A 15,766-nucleotide genomic window follows, 5' to 3' on the forward strand; every position below is an offset into this window, starting at 1 on the left:
TAGCACAACCTAATTCACTGTAATTCAACTAAGATATTGGTGATTGGAAGTCTAGATCCTACTGCATGAAACCGCCATTGAAATAGTGATTAAAAGCTTTTTTGAAGTGATTTGAGCAGCTAGCAGTGCCATGTCCCATATCCCCCTCACATGTTCCAATCGAGACACGTCCATTTTCATGGCACGTTGAAGTGTGTGAAAACGAAAAAGAAGCCTGTCTATGGTGCATTGCTTTCAGATTCCGATAATTGTAATTAATTACTTGTCAATATCAGATCTACTGAATAAAGAAAAAGAAGCTTTGAATGGTCGGTCACTGAAAAGTGAAAAAAGAGTCATCTTTGAAAAAAGAAAAGCCTCCCTATCTCATCTCTATTTCGGTGATATGGTAATGGACGGCCAAAAAAGCCATACCCTAATTTCAAAACACACATATATACATATCCACACACACGTATACAAATGTAGTCCAAGAGAATCTTGACTGTCAAAAAGCAAGAAAGGACTGTATCTTCGTATTTATTTAAGGAGCAAATTAGCCATTTCAAAAAGCTAGCAAATGCTTCTTCATCAAGTTAAGCACCTTTTAACTTTCTTAAACACATACAGCCAAGATCCCACTACCACTCATCGATGTCTTTTGTATAAACTTATATAATCTCCATTAAACCCGGACCACCCTATTTCTTTCTTCTTTCTGTGATCAATCTCATTAACTGTAAATCGAGATTTCTCATGCATGCAAACGGAAATGGCAGGAACAACAAGAAGGTTGATCGTGGAGGTAGCTGAAGCGAGGAACTTGGTACCCAAAGACGGCCAAGGAAGATCGAGTCCGTATGTGGTTATTGATTATTACGGACAGCGGAGACGAACTAAAACAGTGATTAAAGACTTGAATCCGACATGGAATGAAACTTTTGAGTTCACTGTTGGCAAGCCTTCAGATGTGTTCGGAGACATGTTGGAGCTTGATGTTTATCATGACAGACATTATGGACCCACCAGGAGGAGTAATTTTCTGGGGAGGATTCGATTGAGTTCGAGTCAGTTTGTTAGGAAAGGTGAGGAAGCTTTGATTTATTACCCGCTTGAGAAGAAGAATTTGTTTAGTTGGGTACAAGGTGATATTGGATTGAGGATTTATTACTTTGATGAAGTAATTATCCCCCCAACACTGTCACCAACGCCGTCACCAACGTCTCCACCGCCGTTAGAGCCAGTAGAAGAAGAAAAAACAGAGGAGAAAACAGAGCAGTCAGCAGAAGCAAAAGAAGAGATAGTAACACCTGAATCCAATTCAGAACCAACAAAAGAGGCCGTAACAGAGCAAAAGCAGGATCGTGGATCTGCACCATCTGTTGAGCCTGAGTCAGCAGCTGAAGCTGAAAAACCATCGAAACCAGCTCAACAAACAGATGAAGCTCAAGCTGCTGCTGATCCATCAGTAGGGCCACCACCCGAAGATTCGCAGGCAAAGGAAGCCAATGATGATATTGCGATGGAGCCTGCTACTGTTAATGCTTCAAACTTAACCTCGTCACAATCTGATACCTCGCCACAGCCTGAAGTCACGATAACAAGGTCTGTATCAGTCTCCATGCCGGACATGAAAGTGTCCGGAATCAACCCTCCCCAACCCATCATCAGGACGGTTAGTGAAGCGGCAAGCTACACTTCAGATATCTCTACAACTCCGAGCATCGAACGCTCGTCGTTCGATCTCGTGGAGAAGATGCATTACCTGTTCGTTCGTGTGTTAAAAGCTCGATCACTTCCCACCAATGGGGATCCAGTAGTGAAGATCTCAACTTCCAACACCCACATCGTATCAAAACCTGCAAGAAAAACTGCCTACTTTGAATGGGACCAGATTTTTGCATTCGTACGCGATCCACCTGATTTATCATCTTCCATATTAGAGATCTCCGTCTGGGACCCATCGTCGCCTTCTTCGAACTCCATGTCTGACGCCGATGAAAGAAATTTCTTAGGAGGCATTTGCTTCGACGTGACAGAAATCCCTTTGCGGGACCCACCCGACAGTCCATTAGCTCCACAATGGTACAGATTAGAAGGAGGTGGGGCCCACAACAGTGATCTCATGCTTGCCACGTGGATCGGAACCCAGGCTGATGACTCATTTCCGGATGCTTGGAAAAGCGACACAGCTGGTAATACTAACTCTAAAGCAAAAGTTTATATCTCCCCCAAGCTTTGGTATCTTCGAGTCACGATTCTCGAAGCCCAAGATGTTTTACCGATGAAAGCAGTAAAAGAAGCTTCCTTTCAAATCAAATCTCAGTTAGGGTTCCAAGTGCAGAAGACCAAAATCGCTGTGACACGAAATGGAGCTCCATCATGGAACGAAGACTTACTCTTCGTTGCGGCAGAGCCATTTAGCGACAACCACTTGATATTTTCCCTCGAAAACCGGCAACCTAAAGGACCAGTAACACTAGGAGTCACCAGTGTTCCTCTCACCGCCATCGAAAGACGGGTTGATGACCGGAAAGTGGTTTCCCGATGGTTTAATTTTGAAGATACAAAGAACGAGCAGAAAGTATATAAAGGTAGAGCCCATCTAAGGCTTTGCTTCGATGGGGGATATCATGTAATGGACGAGGCAGCAAACGTGTGCAGTGATTATCGACCAACAGCTAGACAATTATGGAAACCTCCTGTTGGGATTGTGGAGCTTGGGATCATTGGATGCAAGAACTTGCTACCCATTAAAACAGTAGATTGTAAAGGCTCCACAGATGCATATACTGTAGCTAAATACGGACCCAAATGGGTACGCACAAGAACTGTTTCTGACTCGTTGGATCCGAAATGGAACGAGCAGTATACATGGAAGGTTTATGATCCATGCACGGTGCTGACTATTGGCGTTTTTGACAGCTGGGAAGTTTTTGACATGAATGATTCTGATGGTAAACAAGCGACCCGACCCGATTGTCGTATAGGAAAGGTCAGGATACGTATATCTACACTGGAGACAGGAAAAGTATATAGAAATATATACCCTTTGCTTTTGTTAGGAAACAATGGAGTCAAGAAAATGGGTGAGTTAGAACTTGCTGTGAGATTTATCCGTACAACTCCAACATTGGATTTCTTACACGTGTACAGTCAACCTTTACTGCCATTAATGCACCACATCAAACCGCTAGGAATGGTCCATCAAGATATGTTGAGGAACACAGTCATGAAGATCATGGCCGTACATTTATCGCGATCCGAGCCGCCGTTGAAGAACGAGGTAGTACGTTACATGCTTGATGCCGATTCTCATGCATTTAGCATGCGTAAGGTACGTGCCAACTGGTTAAGAATCATCAACGTGCTTGCCGGATTGATTGATATCATACGGTGGATAGACGACACACGTGTGTGGAAAAATTCAACGGCTACGATACTCGTGCATGCATTAATGGTGATGCTGGTGTGGTTTCCTGATTTGATAATTCCCACGTTGGCTTTTTACATGTTCGTGATTGGAGCTTGGAATTATAGGTTTCGGTTGCGGTACCCACTGCCGCACTTCGACCCGAAAATCTCGCTGGCTGACGTGGCTGATCATGAAGAGCTTGATGAAGAGTTTGATACGGTGCCAAGCACTAGATCACCAGAAACAGTACGTGCGAGGTATGATAGGTTACGTTGTATTGGTACACGTGTCCAAAGGCTATTGGGGGATTTTGCCACGCAAGGCGAAAGGATACAAGCATTGGTGACATGGAGGGACCCACATGCGACGAGGATCTTTGTCGGGTTATGTTTTGTTGTGGCTATGTGTCTCTACATCGTACCATTGAAAATGGTGGCTATGGCCTTCGTGTTCTACTATTTCCGCCATCCGATTTTCCGTGATCAGTTGCCGTCACCTGCGTTGAATTTTCTAAGAAGACTTCCATCTTTGTGTGATCGAATCATGTAGGCTGATTTGAAGGACTAAGTCATTGTGGACTCGCTTTTGTAATCTATAATTCCATATGTTAGCTTAGTCTTTTATTTTTTAAGCCAAGCAGAGTAGAAAATTAGTGATAAATTAATGTAATATTTATAAATTAATTTCGTCAGATAATAAAATACCACTACAATGTATACAGTTGTAAGCAATCAAGACGTACCAAAAAACCAAGTAGGAAAAGGTAGAATATACCTTCGAAATCAAGATGAACTCGAGAGGAAGACAGTCGCTCATGTAAAAATCATATTAGGGTTTATATTCTTTTGTTTTTTTTTAAAGAGAATTTGAAAAGTTAACAAAGTATTTTTACTACTAGTAAAATTGTGGTGTATAAACATGGTGCTTGTATGTTATTAATTTATTGTTTAACCTAATACACACATTCCTCACGTGCAACATCCCACTTTTCTCTACACCCATGGGTTTGGATTATTAGCCAATTGGGTCTTGGATTCATTGACATTATTATTTACATATATTGTTGCAGAACGATATGTTAATTTCATTATATTTAAATATTAAAAAATTTTAAAAAAGAAATTAAATATTAATTTTAAAATTAAAATAACCGACTCAATGGTGTATTTTTTTATATTAAATTATATATTTTCAGATTTTGATAATTAAAAAAATATTTTCTTAATTTGCATCGGTAGTCAAACCATCTATACGTGTGAATAACTTTTTAAAGAGTAAAAAATCATTTGATTTGTAGCTAACTACAAGAGGGATAAGAAATGTGCTATTGCACCTAAAATAATAAAAAAACAAAAATCAAACATAATTTTTTTAAAAAATTAAATAAAAATATTGATTAATTAAAAAAAATACTGTTTTATGTAACAAAAAAGTCACCATTTAATTTGATTTATGTTTCCTTTTTTGATAATTCCATTTTTTTTCCCCTTTGAGAAGAAGGTACATTGGTTTTAGGTTACCCTATAAAGCTATTGCCATGTTACCCAAATCTTTTTAAGTCTTGACACAAGTGGATCAAATTGAAAATGAGATCCACACCATAGTTTTTATATAATGGATGATAATAAAAGTGTAAATATTATTTTAACTCTCAAATTATGTAATGAATTAAGAGAAGGCTCCCTTTTAAAATATATATATATACATATAATATGTTGTGTTACATAAAAAATAAAATTTAGATCTTTATGGTAAACTAGAATATAAATAATCGTTTAACCAAGGTTGTTGGCTAATCGAGAGAAGAAGTTATTTATTCTATTCAATACACAAAGAGATCAAAGAGAAAGAGGATAGAAATGTTAAATCTTGACTTCTATCGGGTGGTGGAGTGATGGGCGTTAAGATTGATGCTGATGCATTGGTGATAAGTGATGCTAGAGCTATTACTGGTGGTAGTGATGATCTCATAATTTTGAGATTTTTACATAAATAATTAGTTTTTTATTTACTCTAAATAAGATTTAAAGAGTTATAATTTTTTATTGAATATTTTAACATTGTAATACCCGGACCTATAATTTAACCTGAAATTAATTTTGAAGTTTAAGAAATGTATAAAAATATAATTTTTAAATTTATAAATTTTTATTTAATACAAAATTAGGAAAAAATAGGTTGAGGATAAAATTGAAAATAATTTTGAGAAAAAAATGTGAAAATTTGGATTCAAATTGTGTTTTTTAAAGAAAAATCGGAAACTGAAAGTCAAAACACAATCAAGAAAAATTGCACCAAGTAGAACCGCCCAGTCAGCATCCCCGACGAATTGGAGCGCGCCGCATGGCAAGACACACTCACTAGGTGTCACGTGGGAGGCCATGCTGGCAATCCGTGTGCCCGCGATCGGACGACCCAGATGCGTTCCCGCCCGCATGAACGGTCCGAATCTGTTTCATCTTCAGGTGTGATCAGACAGTCGCGATTAAGCGTGATAAATGGTTCAGATTTATTTTTTTTAAATGCAATCGTATGATCGAGATCAAATCGCGATAAACGGTTCAAATTTATTTATTCTTTAAACGCGATCGGACGGTCGAGATCAAACGAGATGAACGGTTCAGATTAAAAGGAGACATATATAAATATCTCGCATCACACTGAACCAAAACCCTACCCACCAGCCTCCTATTGGAGAAGAAGAACCAGTTGCTAAAGAAGAGAGCCGACCCCCGTCCCCCACTGCACTGGAGCCACCTCTGACCGCAAAAAAAAGTAAAAAATTCTCATATTCGTTTGAAATTTGATTCCGAACACCCCATGGCTAAATCGGAGCAAAAGGAACAACGGATGAGCCGAAAACTACAATTAAAGCCCGACGGACATGCTGCGGGCAAAACCCAAATCGCCTCTAATGAGTCTGTTTTCCGTTTTTCGTTTCGTGTAATTTTTCCACCATTGTGTTCATCATTCTATTTTTTACAGGTTGACCAAAGAAAAATGCTCAGTCGTGAATGTGAGCTAGCGGAGCCGCTGCATCGAAAAATTCTGCTGTCGGTAGGTTTTTATTTTTTGACTTTTTTCGGCCAACTGATGCCCCCTAACGTATTTTCTCACAGGGATGAGTATAAAATCAGCCGAAAACTGGTCAAACTGGCCGAAAACGGTCAGGCCGAGGTAAACCACTATCGCGGACGGCGATGCCATTGTCGGAGCACAGTAGTGTCGTCGTGCTGAAATTCTGAAATTGGCAAAAAAAAGTTTTTAACACCAATTTTAAATTTTTTGGGGTATTTTTAAATATGTAAAGCGTGTTTTAATCTCCATAGAAAAATTCATGAAACCTGAGAACCGTCTGTAGGTGCAGTAGAAAGTTCGGTATTTCGGATATCGATTCAGGTAAGAATCTCTTACCTTATTCTCTGTTATGGAATTGAAGTTTAATTATCAATAATACGGTATTTTGTGTAATTTAAAAAATTTCGAGAATTAGCTACAAGTTATTAATGGAGACAGAACCGGTTATTTATTATTGTTTGTCATGTTTAACCGATTGTTTGATTTTACAGCTTTAAATGCATGATGATATACTGAAATTAGTAAAATGATTCAGTTGCATTTCATTTATGCATGTATTGTTTGTCTTACGTTGATTTACGGTTAAATTGTGAAACTGAAAATTAATTGTAAACAAAAAATTAATTGGTTAAGTGAATAAATGAATGGTAAGCTTACTGGATATCCTGAGATATAGTGGACGGACCGGGTACATAGGAAACCCTACCGTGAACGTCGCCTCATTCCGGATGGGGTATCGAGGATTAGTATTTTTGGTGCTCATACCAGACTGGGTATGGAGACGGTCCGATTCACCCTCATATCGGACGAAGTATTGAAGGATGATATTTTTTACACTCATACTAGATGGAGTATGGGACGGTCGGTTAGTAGACAATGTTGAATATTGGTTTACGCGTAATGAGACATCTTTATTGGCTTTCAGGGATACCAATAGGCAAATAAAAATGGAAAGTTATTATTCTTACTCACTTGAATATGAGATTGGAATGTTATTTGAGTTATTGTCTCTATAGTTCGATTTTGTAAATATCGCAAATGGTAAATATATATAATAAATGATTTTCCTTATGATAAATAAATTTGCTTAAATTAAGAGCTCTATTGGTTGTTTTTATAATTTTTATCAACCTTCAGTTTCTGTATCGGTGAGTAGTGTGATATTCTTACTGGATTAGTGTAACTCACTATTTCATTAACTATTTTAGATCAAAAGGAACAAGACTCAGATCTCAATTAACAAGAGGGTTGTGAATAGTTCACCACCCGAATTCCCTTTAAAAACTAGTAAAGATCGTCCTAGAATGCTCAACATATTATTTTTTATTTATTTTCTTGATTTTATTTGTTTTTTTAGAATGGTCGTTTCTGTAATCCTATTAGATATTCTAAATTATTGTGTAAGGAATGTAAACCCTAAACTCTATTGTTTCGCTTCCGCATTTAATTCATTACTTCATTTTCTTTTAAGTTCCGGGTTTTTACATATAAAGTATATATGTATTATACATATATAGATAGGACAAAAATGTTTTGGTGTTATTATAAAGACATATACTTAAAAACATATATTGGGACTTAATTATCCATCAATATTGTATCTATGACACTAAAACAAACTACTAATACTGAAAATGTAATCAACTTAGGAGAATTTGATAATAGAAAATAACTTTTAATATTTTAAGTTGAGACACTATTATTATCCTATATTATATTTTGTTATACAAAAATAAATTAGTAATTGTGAAAATATAATCACCTTATGAAGAATTGAGATAGCTTTCAACAAGATATCAAGTAGGTATTTGGGACGACTTCAACTTGTGTTATAAGTTTTAAAAATACAATTAAAATAACTCTTAACTAAAAATATTTTAATAAAAAATTATTTAGCGTATAATAAAAATACTTATAAAAAATATTTTTTAATAAATGATAACTTGTGCACGTGTGTGTATATATATAAATATATTAAAATGATTATACTAAATTTTTAATTCATTGTGACTATCTCAATTAATAAAAATTAAACTTCACATAATATTAATTTTATTTAAAAATATAATAGATTCATTGAGATTTAATTTAAACTAATCACTGATGTTTTATTAATACACTAATGAAATAAATATTAAACATTACTGAATCAATATAATATGTGATTTGTTATATTTGATCTCTTGAGCAAACTAACATGAAAATTTGAAATATATATATATATATATATATATATTATATGTGCACGTATGTATAATATACCTTTAGAGGCATGCATCCAACTTATTTTTCTCAAAGTTGACATGAGAATTGTTTGTTCGGATTACGAGGTCAAAGAATCTTTTGTATCTTACCAATTGCCTTCATACATCAAAGTGAAATAGAAAATTATTTTTTAAAAAAGTGAAATAGAAAATTATTGGAAACCCAACAATTAATATAATTATTGGAAATTATTATATCTTAAGAATTAAATGGGTCCATTAATTATAACCTATAGTGCTTGTTAAACCTAATGTGTTATTAAATTGATACATTTTTCACTTATTTTAAATTATTCATAAGTAGAAAGATGTACATTATTATTTAACTATTATTTCACTGTATTTATGCCTTCATTGAATCTTCAAAAAAATTTAAAATTAAGATTTTGTTGATTTAATTTTTTTTTTTTTGAAAAAAAATTAAATACTTTTGTATTAGAAGAACACAATAATTTTAATTTTTTTTATTTATTTTGAAAATGTATTATTTTTTCTGTGATATGTGAAAGTATTTTTTGATAAGAAAAATAATTAACCACGTAGAAAATTAATCTCAGGACATGTTATTTTATTTCATCGTGATTAATTCAAGTGCATTTCCGATTTATATTGCAATCTTGTTGATTTGATATGAACATCTGAATTTATTTTCATAAAGAATGAATTTTCAATATTTTTTTTTATATTTTCATTTCATATGTCTTTCAACGTATAAAAACATATAAGATAGATAAATAAAAATAAAATTAGAAGAGAATAAAAATTACTTTTAATATTTTTAAGAAACTATTTTTATTTACATTCATTATTCCTTAAAGATTTTGGACAATAATTAATGTTATTTCGGTTTCTATTGTTTAATTATCTCTAAAAATAAGAATTATTATGGTCTAGATATTTGTATTAAATATATTTGAGATAATATTATTTGTTTAAAATTAGTAGTCATTAATTAATTATCTTTAATTATTAATAATCTAGGTAGCTTTATCCAACCATGGATCCCCCGATTACGGATCTATTTTCAGTTTGACTTGGAAAATTATAAGATTAACAATTTAATCTTAAAATTGTAGAGGGTAAATAGTGATTAGTTCCTGGATTAGGCATAATTAAACAATTTAATCTTCCATGTGGGACTTTATAGAGCTTATGTTAGGAGCTACTAAAAAATTACTATGAAGTGTATATAGTGAATTTTTTAATAAGAATTTATGTAATTTAATAATTAGATAATGTTGTATATATATATATATGTTTGGGCAATAAATCCATTGAACATTGACAAACAATCTTGGTGTTACCTCAATGGCCGTATTGTCTTCATATCCCAGAACCAGTTACATCAAATACGCTCCTTCTCAGCTGGCATCTTCATGAATCAATATATATATATATATATATATATATATATAATTGACTTTAATAATTTGTCTTCTTTATAATTTTTTTTTTCTAATTATTGATTTTTATAGATGCTAATTTATATTGTAAACCATAATTACTTGACAAAATTGCTTTTAATTTCCTTCATGACAAATGGGTATTGGAGTTGCATAACGTGATGCCAAGAAGAACGTGAGGGAAGAGCATTACAGGCTTGCAGAATATGTAAGTTATCCTTGAAGTCCGGTGTAGATCATGTGAGAATGAGGGTTCATGGTAAGAAGGATCTTGTATAAACAGAGAACTATTCCTCCCCCCCCAAGTTTCTCTTTCATTTGAAAATTTAATAATTAAATTAGGATAATCAGATACTGCCAAAACAAATTTCAATTACCACAAAGCAAGCTACTGTCCTATAAATTCCAGCTCCCTTCTCCCTTCTTCTCCATGCCCTTTCTTTTGAAGTTGCAGAGGCTACTGGGTATCTCGCATTTTCACTGTGAGTTGATAGCTCTCTCATTTTTCCTGCTTTCTTCTTAGTCTCTTTCCTCTTTCTTTAATTCTCTGTTTGTTTCCTGAGAAAAATGTATGTAAAAAAAAAAAAAACACCCATCAAGTAGAATTTTACTTTTCAATTCTGTCATGGAAACCTCGTGCTCCAACTGGGTCTCCCTTGCTTTTTCTATACATGGTTTTATGAGGTTCCTGCTGCTTTTTATCTTCTAGCTTTTTAGCCATTTATAGCGGAAAGAACTCTGCTCTGTGTATCTTTCAAACTTCACCTTTATGCCTTGTAGAATAATACATTTTTTTTTCTCTCTTTTTCTGATTGACATAATGTGTCATCCTTGAATGAGATTCAGCATTCAAATGGTGTTGTTTCCATTTTCGTCAGCTAGAACAAGTATAAACCAACAAGTTTAGATTCTCAGAAACCAAACAAAGAGTAAAAGTCATTATTATATATCTAGTTCCTTGTTTTACTTCATTCATTTTTTTGTCTTCGTTTTCAGAACAGTGTTTCCCTGCTGGCCTCAATTATAATATTTATTGTGTGTTCAAATTATTGTGCCTAGGGTTGTTCATTAGTTGTTTTTGTTTAGGTGGGACCTGTATTACAACTATGAGCTCAACGTGAGGGATAATTTGACTTTTAATTAATAAACAAATTAATAATGATTTTTTATACAATGAATTAGGATGGACTATAGATTATTTTAGCTTTCCTTTTCAACTTTCAAACGGATTGGTTCGTGGAATTGTCAAATCAGAGGTCACGTTTTTATAAGATTCATTATGTTATCTGCATTTGTATATTGTTCTGTTTACATTTCTTTTAGCTCATCTTTGCCAAGTATTGTGTTGGAAGTTTTGTACTATTTTGCTTCTTTGTGGCCCTTTTAACTTTCAATGTTAAGCAATTACCTTAGCATTCTCAATGTCTATAACAAAAGCATTGCAAAAGTTCTTGTCTCAAACCAGGAGACTAACTAAGCAATATGCTTGTTTTGATCTGAAGGCAGTCAAAGGTACAATCATGGCGAGAATTCCCACGTTTGTGGTGGCACTTTTGCTCTTGTTGTATTTGTCAAGAGCAGAATACATGAAATATAAGGATCCAAAACAGCCACTGGCAGTTCGAATCAATGACCTGTTCAAGAGAATGACGTTAGAGGAAAAGATAGGACAAATGGTGCAAATTGAACGCAGTGTTGCATCGGCTGAGGTTATGAAGAAGTATTTCATTGGTAATCTTCATTGATCATTCTTCTTCCATCCATGAGATAACTGTTTTGACCCAAATGTGATGAAGAGAGATGAAGGCCAAGAATTCTGCATTTTACAGGAAGTGTGTTGAGTGGGGGAGGGAGTGTTCCAAGCAAACAAGCTTCTGCAGAGACTTGGATCAATATGGTGAACGAATTTCAGAAGGGTGCTTTATCGACCAGGCTTGGAATTCCAATGATTTATGGCATTGATGCTGTTCATGGACACAACAATGTCTACAAGGCAACAATCTTTCCCCACAATATTGGCCTTGGAGCTACCAGGTAGGTTCATATGCCTTTCTGCAGTTTATGTTCGTATTAAATGAGTAATTGTCAGCCACCAAATATCATGTAGTTTAAAGCTTTAATTTCTAAAGGCATCATTGGGAGATATCTTTATATTTCGTGAATAGGGATCCTCAGCTTGTTAAGAAGATTGGAGCTGCAACTGCATTGGAAGTTAGAGCTACAGGCATTCCATATGTCTTTGCACCTTGTGTTGCGGTACTTAAATCAAATCCAGCGTGTCAACCGCTCTGATATATGAGACTTCAGCATAATTTCTAATTGATTTAATTGCTTTTGACTTTTCTTTTCCATGTAAAGGTTTGCAGAGATCCAAGATGGGGTAGATGTTATGAGAGCTACAGTGAAGATCCAAGCATTGTTAAGTCAATGACTGAAATTGTACCAGGTCTGCAGGGGGATGCTCCTCCTGATGGCAAGGGTGTCCCTTACGTTGCTGGAAAGTAAGAATTTCTAACAATTACAAGTGCTATTTACTTCTCCTCTTTATATTCTGTAGTACCCAACTATTTTGATATCTTGGAGGAACATTGACTGCTGTTATACTTAGCTTTCAGATCACTTGATATAATAGCAGATAATTCTAATGACTACCATGTTGTGCACAAAAGAGAAAGTTTTGTTTCTGCAAGTAACTAATTTTGTCATTTTGCTTATTCACTCCAGTTCTCATCCAGTTGACATTATCAAGAAACCAAAAAAAATTGAGTTTTGCTTCCTTAAAAATGTGACAGGACATCTAACTATCTAAAATTAGTGGTTTGTTGAAACTATAGAATGAGATTTTAGTCCAAGGTATTATGTAGATGATGCATATTATATGTTGTGTTTTAGTAAAACTAAAAAGTAGCAGTTAGCTGTTGCTGAGGAATGGCATGAACCATGTGATCCACTTTAATATGTCATGGTGTACAACAAACAAGAGGAGGACCCACCACACACGCACAAACAAGAAAACAACAGTAAAGAAACAATGGCTTCTACTTGTGGACTCCAAAGCCTCTTAGTTGTCTACTTTATTTTGTTAGTGCCTCAAATTAGATATATGCTTGGTAGTTTGTATCTTTCAATTAAGGTAGGTAGGTGGTTCCTAGAGGAAATACGTAAAAAATTGTCCAAGCTTTCTGAGGAAGCATTTTAGTAGATGATTCCTGACGTGAAAATTTAATACTTTATTCAATGATAATGTCCCCAACTTACCTTTGCAGACAGCTACTTGCAGGCCAATTTGACTAAAGGCCTGAAGTGAGGATTAAAAGAAAAGATTCATTGTCACAAAGCCAAATCTCAGTAGACTAATTCATTATTTTTTTGGGCACTTAGGTATAATGTTGCAGCTTGTGCCAAGCACTATGTGGGTGATGGTGGAACAACAAATGGCATCAATGAGAACAACACTGTAATAGACAGACATGGGTTACTTAGCATTCATATGGCAGGCTACTATACCTCAATTATAAAGGGAGTATCAACTATCATGGTTTCTTACTCAAGCTGGAATGGACTTAAAATGCATGCTAACCTCGAACTTGTCACCGAATTTCTCAAGGGCACTCTCCGCTTCAGGGTATAACCATTTGCTGCGGATTTAGATATCTGGTTTCTCTGGATTTGACTTCTAGCATTTTATATAATCAACTGAAAGCAATATGGAAATTGTGTACAATGTTTCAGGGTTTTGTGATTTCAGACTGGGAGGGTCTTGATAGGATTACGTCTCCACCTCACGCTAACTATTCATTTTCCGTTCAGGCTGGAATAAGTGCCGGCATTGATATGGTTATCCCTTTATTCCTTTGAGGAATTTTATTCTCTTCTCACCTTTTTATTGTTTTCTCAAGTTTCATTCTTTAAATTTGTTGGGGCAATCTTGCAGGTTATGGTTCCATTCAACTACAAAGAATTCATAGATTTGTTAACCTTCCAAGTGAAGAACAATATCATTCCCATGAGCCGCATTGATGATGCAGTTAAGAGAATCTTGAGAGTTAAATTCGTAATGGGTCTATTTGAGAACCCACTTTCTGATACTAGCCTTGTCAGTGAGCTTGGGAAACAGGTCTGCTTGAATATTTCAAACCTGAAATTGGAAGATGAAGAAAACATATTTATTCATAAAATATATCCTCACTTTTTCCTAACAAATCCAACAGGAGCATAGAGACTTGGCTAGGGAAGCTGTGAGGAAATCACTTGTACTTCTAAAGAACGGTAAATCTGCTGATGAACCATTGATTCCACTTGCTAAGAAGGCACGGAAAATACTAGTTGCTGGCAGCCATGCTGATAATCTGGGTTATCAGTGTGGTGGATGGACGATCGAGTGGCAGGGGCTCGGTGGCAACAACCTCACTAGTGGTAAATAGACTTCTAAAATGACAAAAGTGTTTTGAAAAGGAAGTCTGTGTTCTCAAATGCTGTAACTATCAAAATAGGTTTACGTATAACCAAGCCTTGCTGTCCTTTGTAAAGGACCTATTTAACCACCAGATTAGGTCACATTTATCTGCCTAATTCACCAACTAACCTTTTTATGTTGTAATGAAACAGGTACTACAATCCTCACTGCCATTAATAACACTGTTGATCCTGAAACCAAGGTTGTGTATCAGGAGAATCCTGATGCTGATTTCGTGAAGTCCAACGACTTCTCTTATGCCATCGTTGTGGTGGGTGAACATCCATATGCAGAGACATTTGGTGACAGCACGAACTTGACAATTGCAGATCCTGGCCCAACCACCATCACAAATGTCTGTGGAGCTGTGAAATGCGTTGTTGTTGTGGTCTCTGGCCGCCCTGTCGTGATCCAGCCATATATCTCCATGATTGATGCTCTCGTTGCTGCTTGGCTTCCAGGAACTGAGGGTCAAGGTGTTGCAGATGTTCTGTTTGGTGACTATGGTTTCACTGGAAAGCTTCCACGCACTTGGTTCAGGACTGTCGACCAGCTGCCTATGAATGTTGGAGACAAGTATTACGATCCACTCTTCCCATTTGGACATGGACTCACCACAAAACCTGTCCATTCCTTCTAAGAACCCACTTTCATTTTTTCACGAAGATTTCTGGTAGTCTCAGTTCATTTCTGTAACAAGCTTATTTTTTGTCTGGTGCAAATTATCAAAAAATGAATATAATAAAATTTATCTTGATTAACTCAATTATTTCAAATATTTTTCTTTTCTTGAGGAACAATTTTCAACTTCAGATATGGCTTAACATCTTATGTTACCAAACCATTGGTCGACTTTGATCTGAAGGATCAAATAGAGTATTAGAATAGACACTCCCCTGTTTATCACTGTGATGTTCAACACAAAAACTGTGTTTCTGGATCAAATTATGGAAGTTAGTGTTTGAATTTCATAAAATTTGAAACAATCTAATTACGTAATCTGTTTACAGTTTCTAAGATTTGCAAAAGGAGATTCAGCATACACAAAACAGAAAATACAAATATAAGCAGGCAAGAACACCATCCTTGGTCCTAATCCAGTGCAGCTTGAGCTTGGCTTCCGTTTGGTGACAAAAAAAAAAAATCTCTTCATTACATGCTTTGATGAAAT

At 35.3% G+C, this 15,766-nt stretch overlaps 2 protein-coding genes across 4 annotated transcripts; both read left to right on the top strand.

Moving 5' to 3' along the window:
- The first annotated feature begins 519 nt into the window (after positions 1-519).
- LOC110814903 (C2 calcium/lipid-binding plant phosphoribosyltransferase family protein) lies at positions 520-4,110 on the top strand. Its single transcript, XM_022042484.2, has one exon. The coding sequence runs from the start codon at positions 740-742 to the stop codon at positions 3,941-3,943; it is 3,204 nt and encodes a 1,067-aa protein (XP_021898176.2). The 5' UTR covers positions 520-739; the 3' UTR covers positions 3,944-4,110.
- A 6,145-nt stretch (positions 4,111-10,255) lies between these two features.
- Positions 10,256-15,361, top strand: LOC110814955 (uncharacterized). 3 transcript variants are annotated; one of them, XM_088223483.1, is made up of 10 exons: positions 10,256-10,621; positions 11,642-11,870; positions 11,969-12,173; positions 12,305-12,395; positions 12,498-12,640; positions 13,521-13,764; positions 13,872-13,976; positions 14,074-14,256; positions 14,351-14,555; positions 14,748-15,361. In XM_088223483.1, the coding sequence occupies exons 2-10, from the start codon at positions 11,660-11,662 to the stop codon at positions 15,233-15,235; spliced, it is 1,875 nt and encodes a 624-aa protein (XP_088079609.1). In that variant the 5' UTR covers positions 10,256-10,621; positions 11,642-11,659; the 3' UTR covers positions 15,236-15,361. The 3 variants fall into 3 exon arrangements, with proteins under 3 accessions (XP_088079609.1, XP_088079608.1, XP_088079607.1); XM_088223482.1 differs by having other exon boundaries at positions 11,646-11,870; XM_088223481.1 differs by lacking the exon at positions 10,256-10,621 and having other exon boundaries at positions 11,512-11,870.
- Positions 15,362-15,766: the final 405 nt, after the last annotated feature.

This window comes from Carica papaya, chromosome 6 (genome assembly GCF_054855325.1).
Source record: "Carica papaya isolate Zhongbai chromosome 6, ASM5485532v1, whole genome shotgun sequence".
Lineage (NCBI taxonomy): Eukaryota > Viridiplantae > Streptophyta > Magnoliopsida > Brassicales > Caricaceae > Carica > Carica papaya.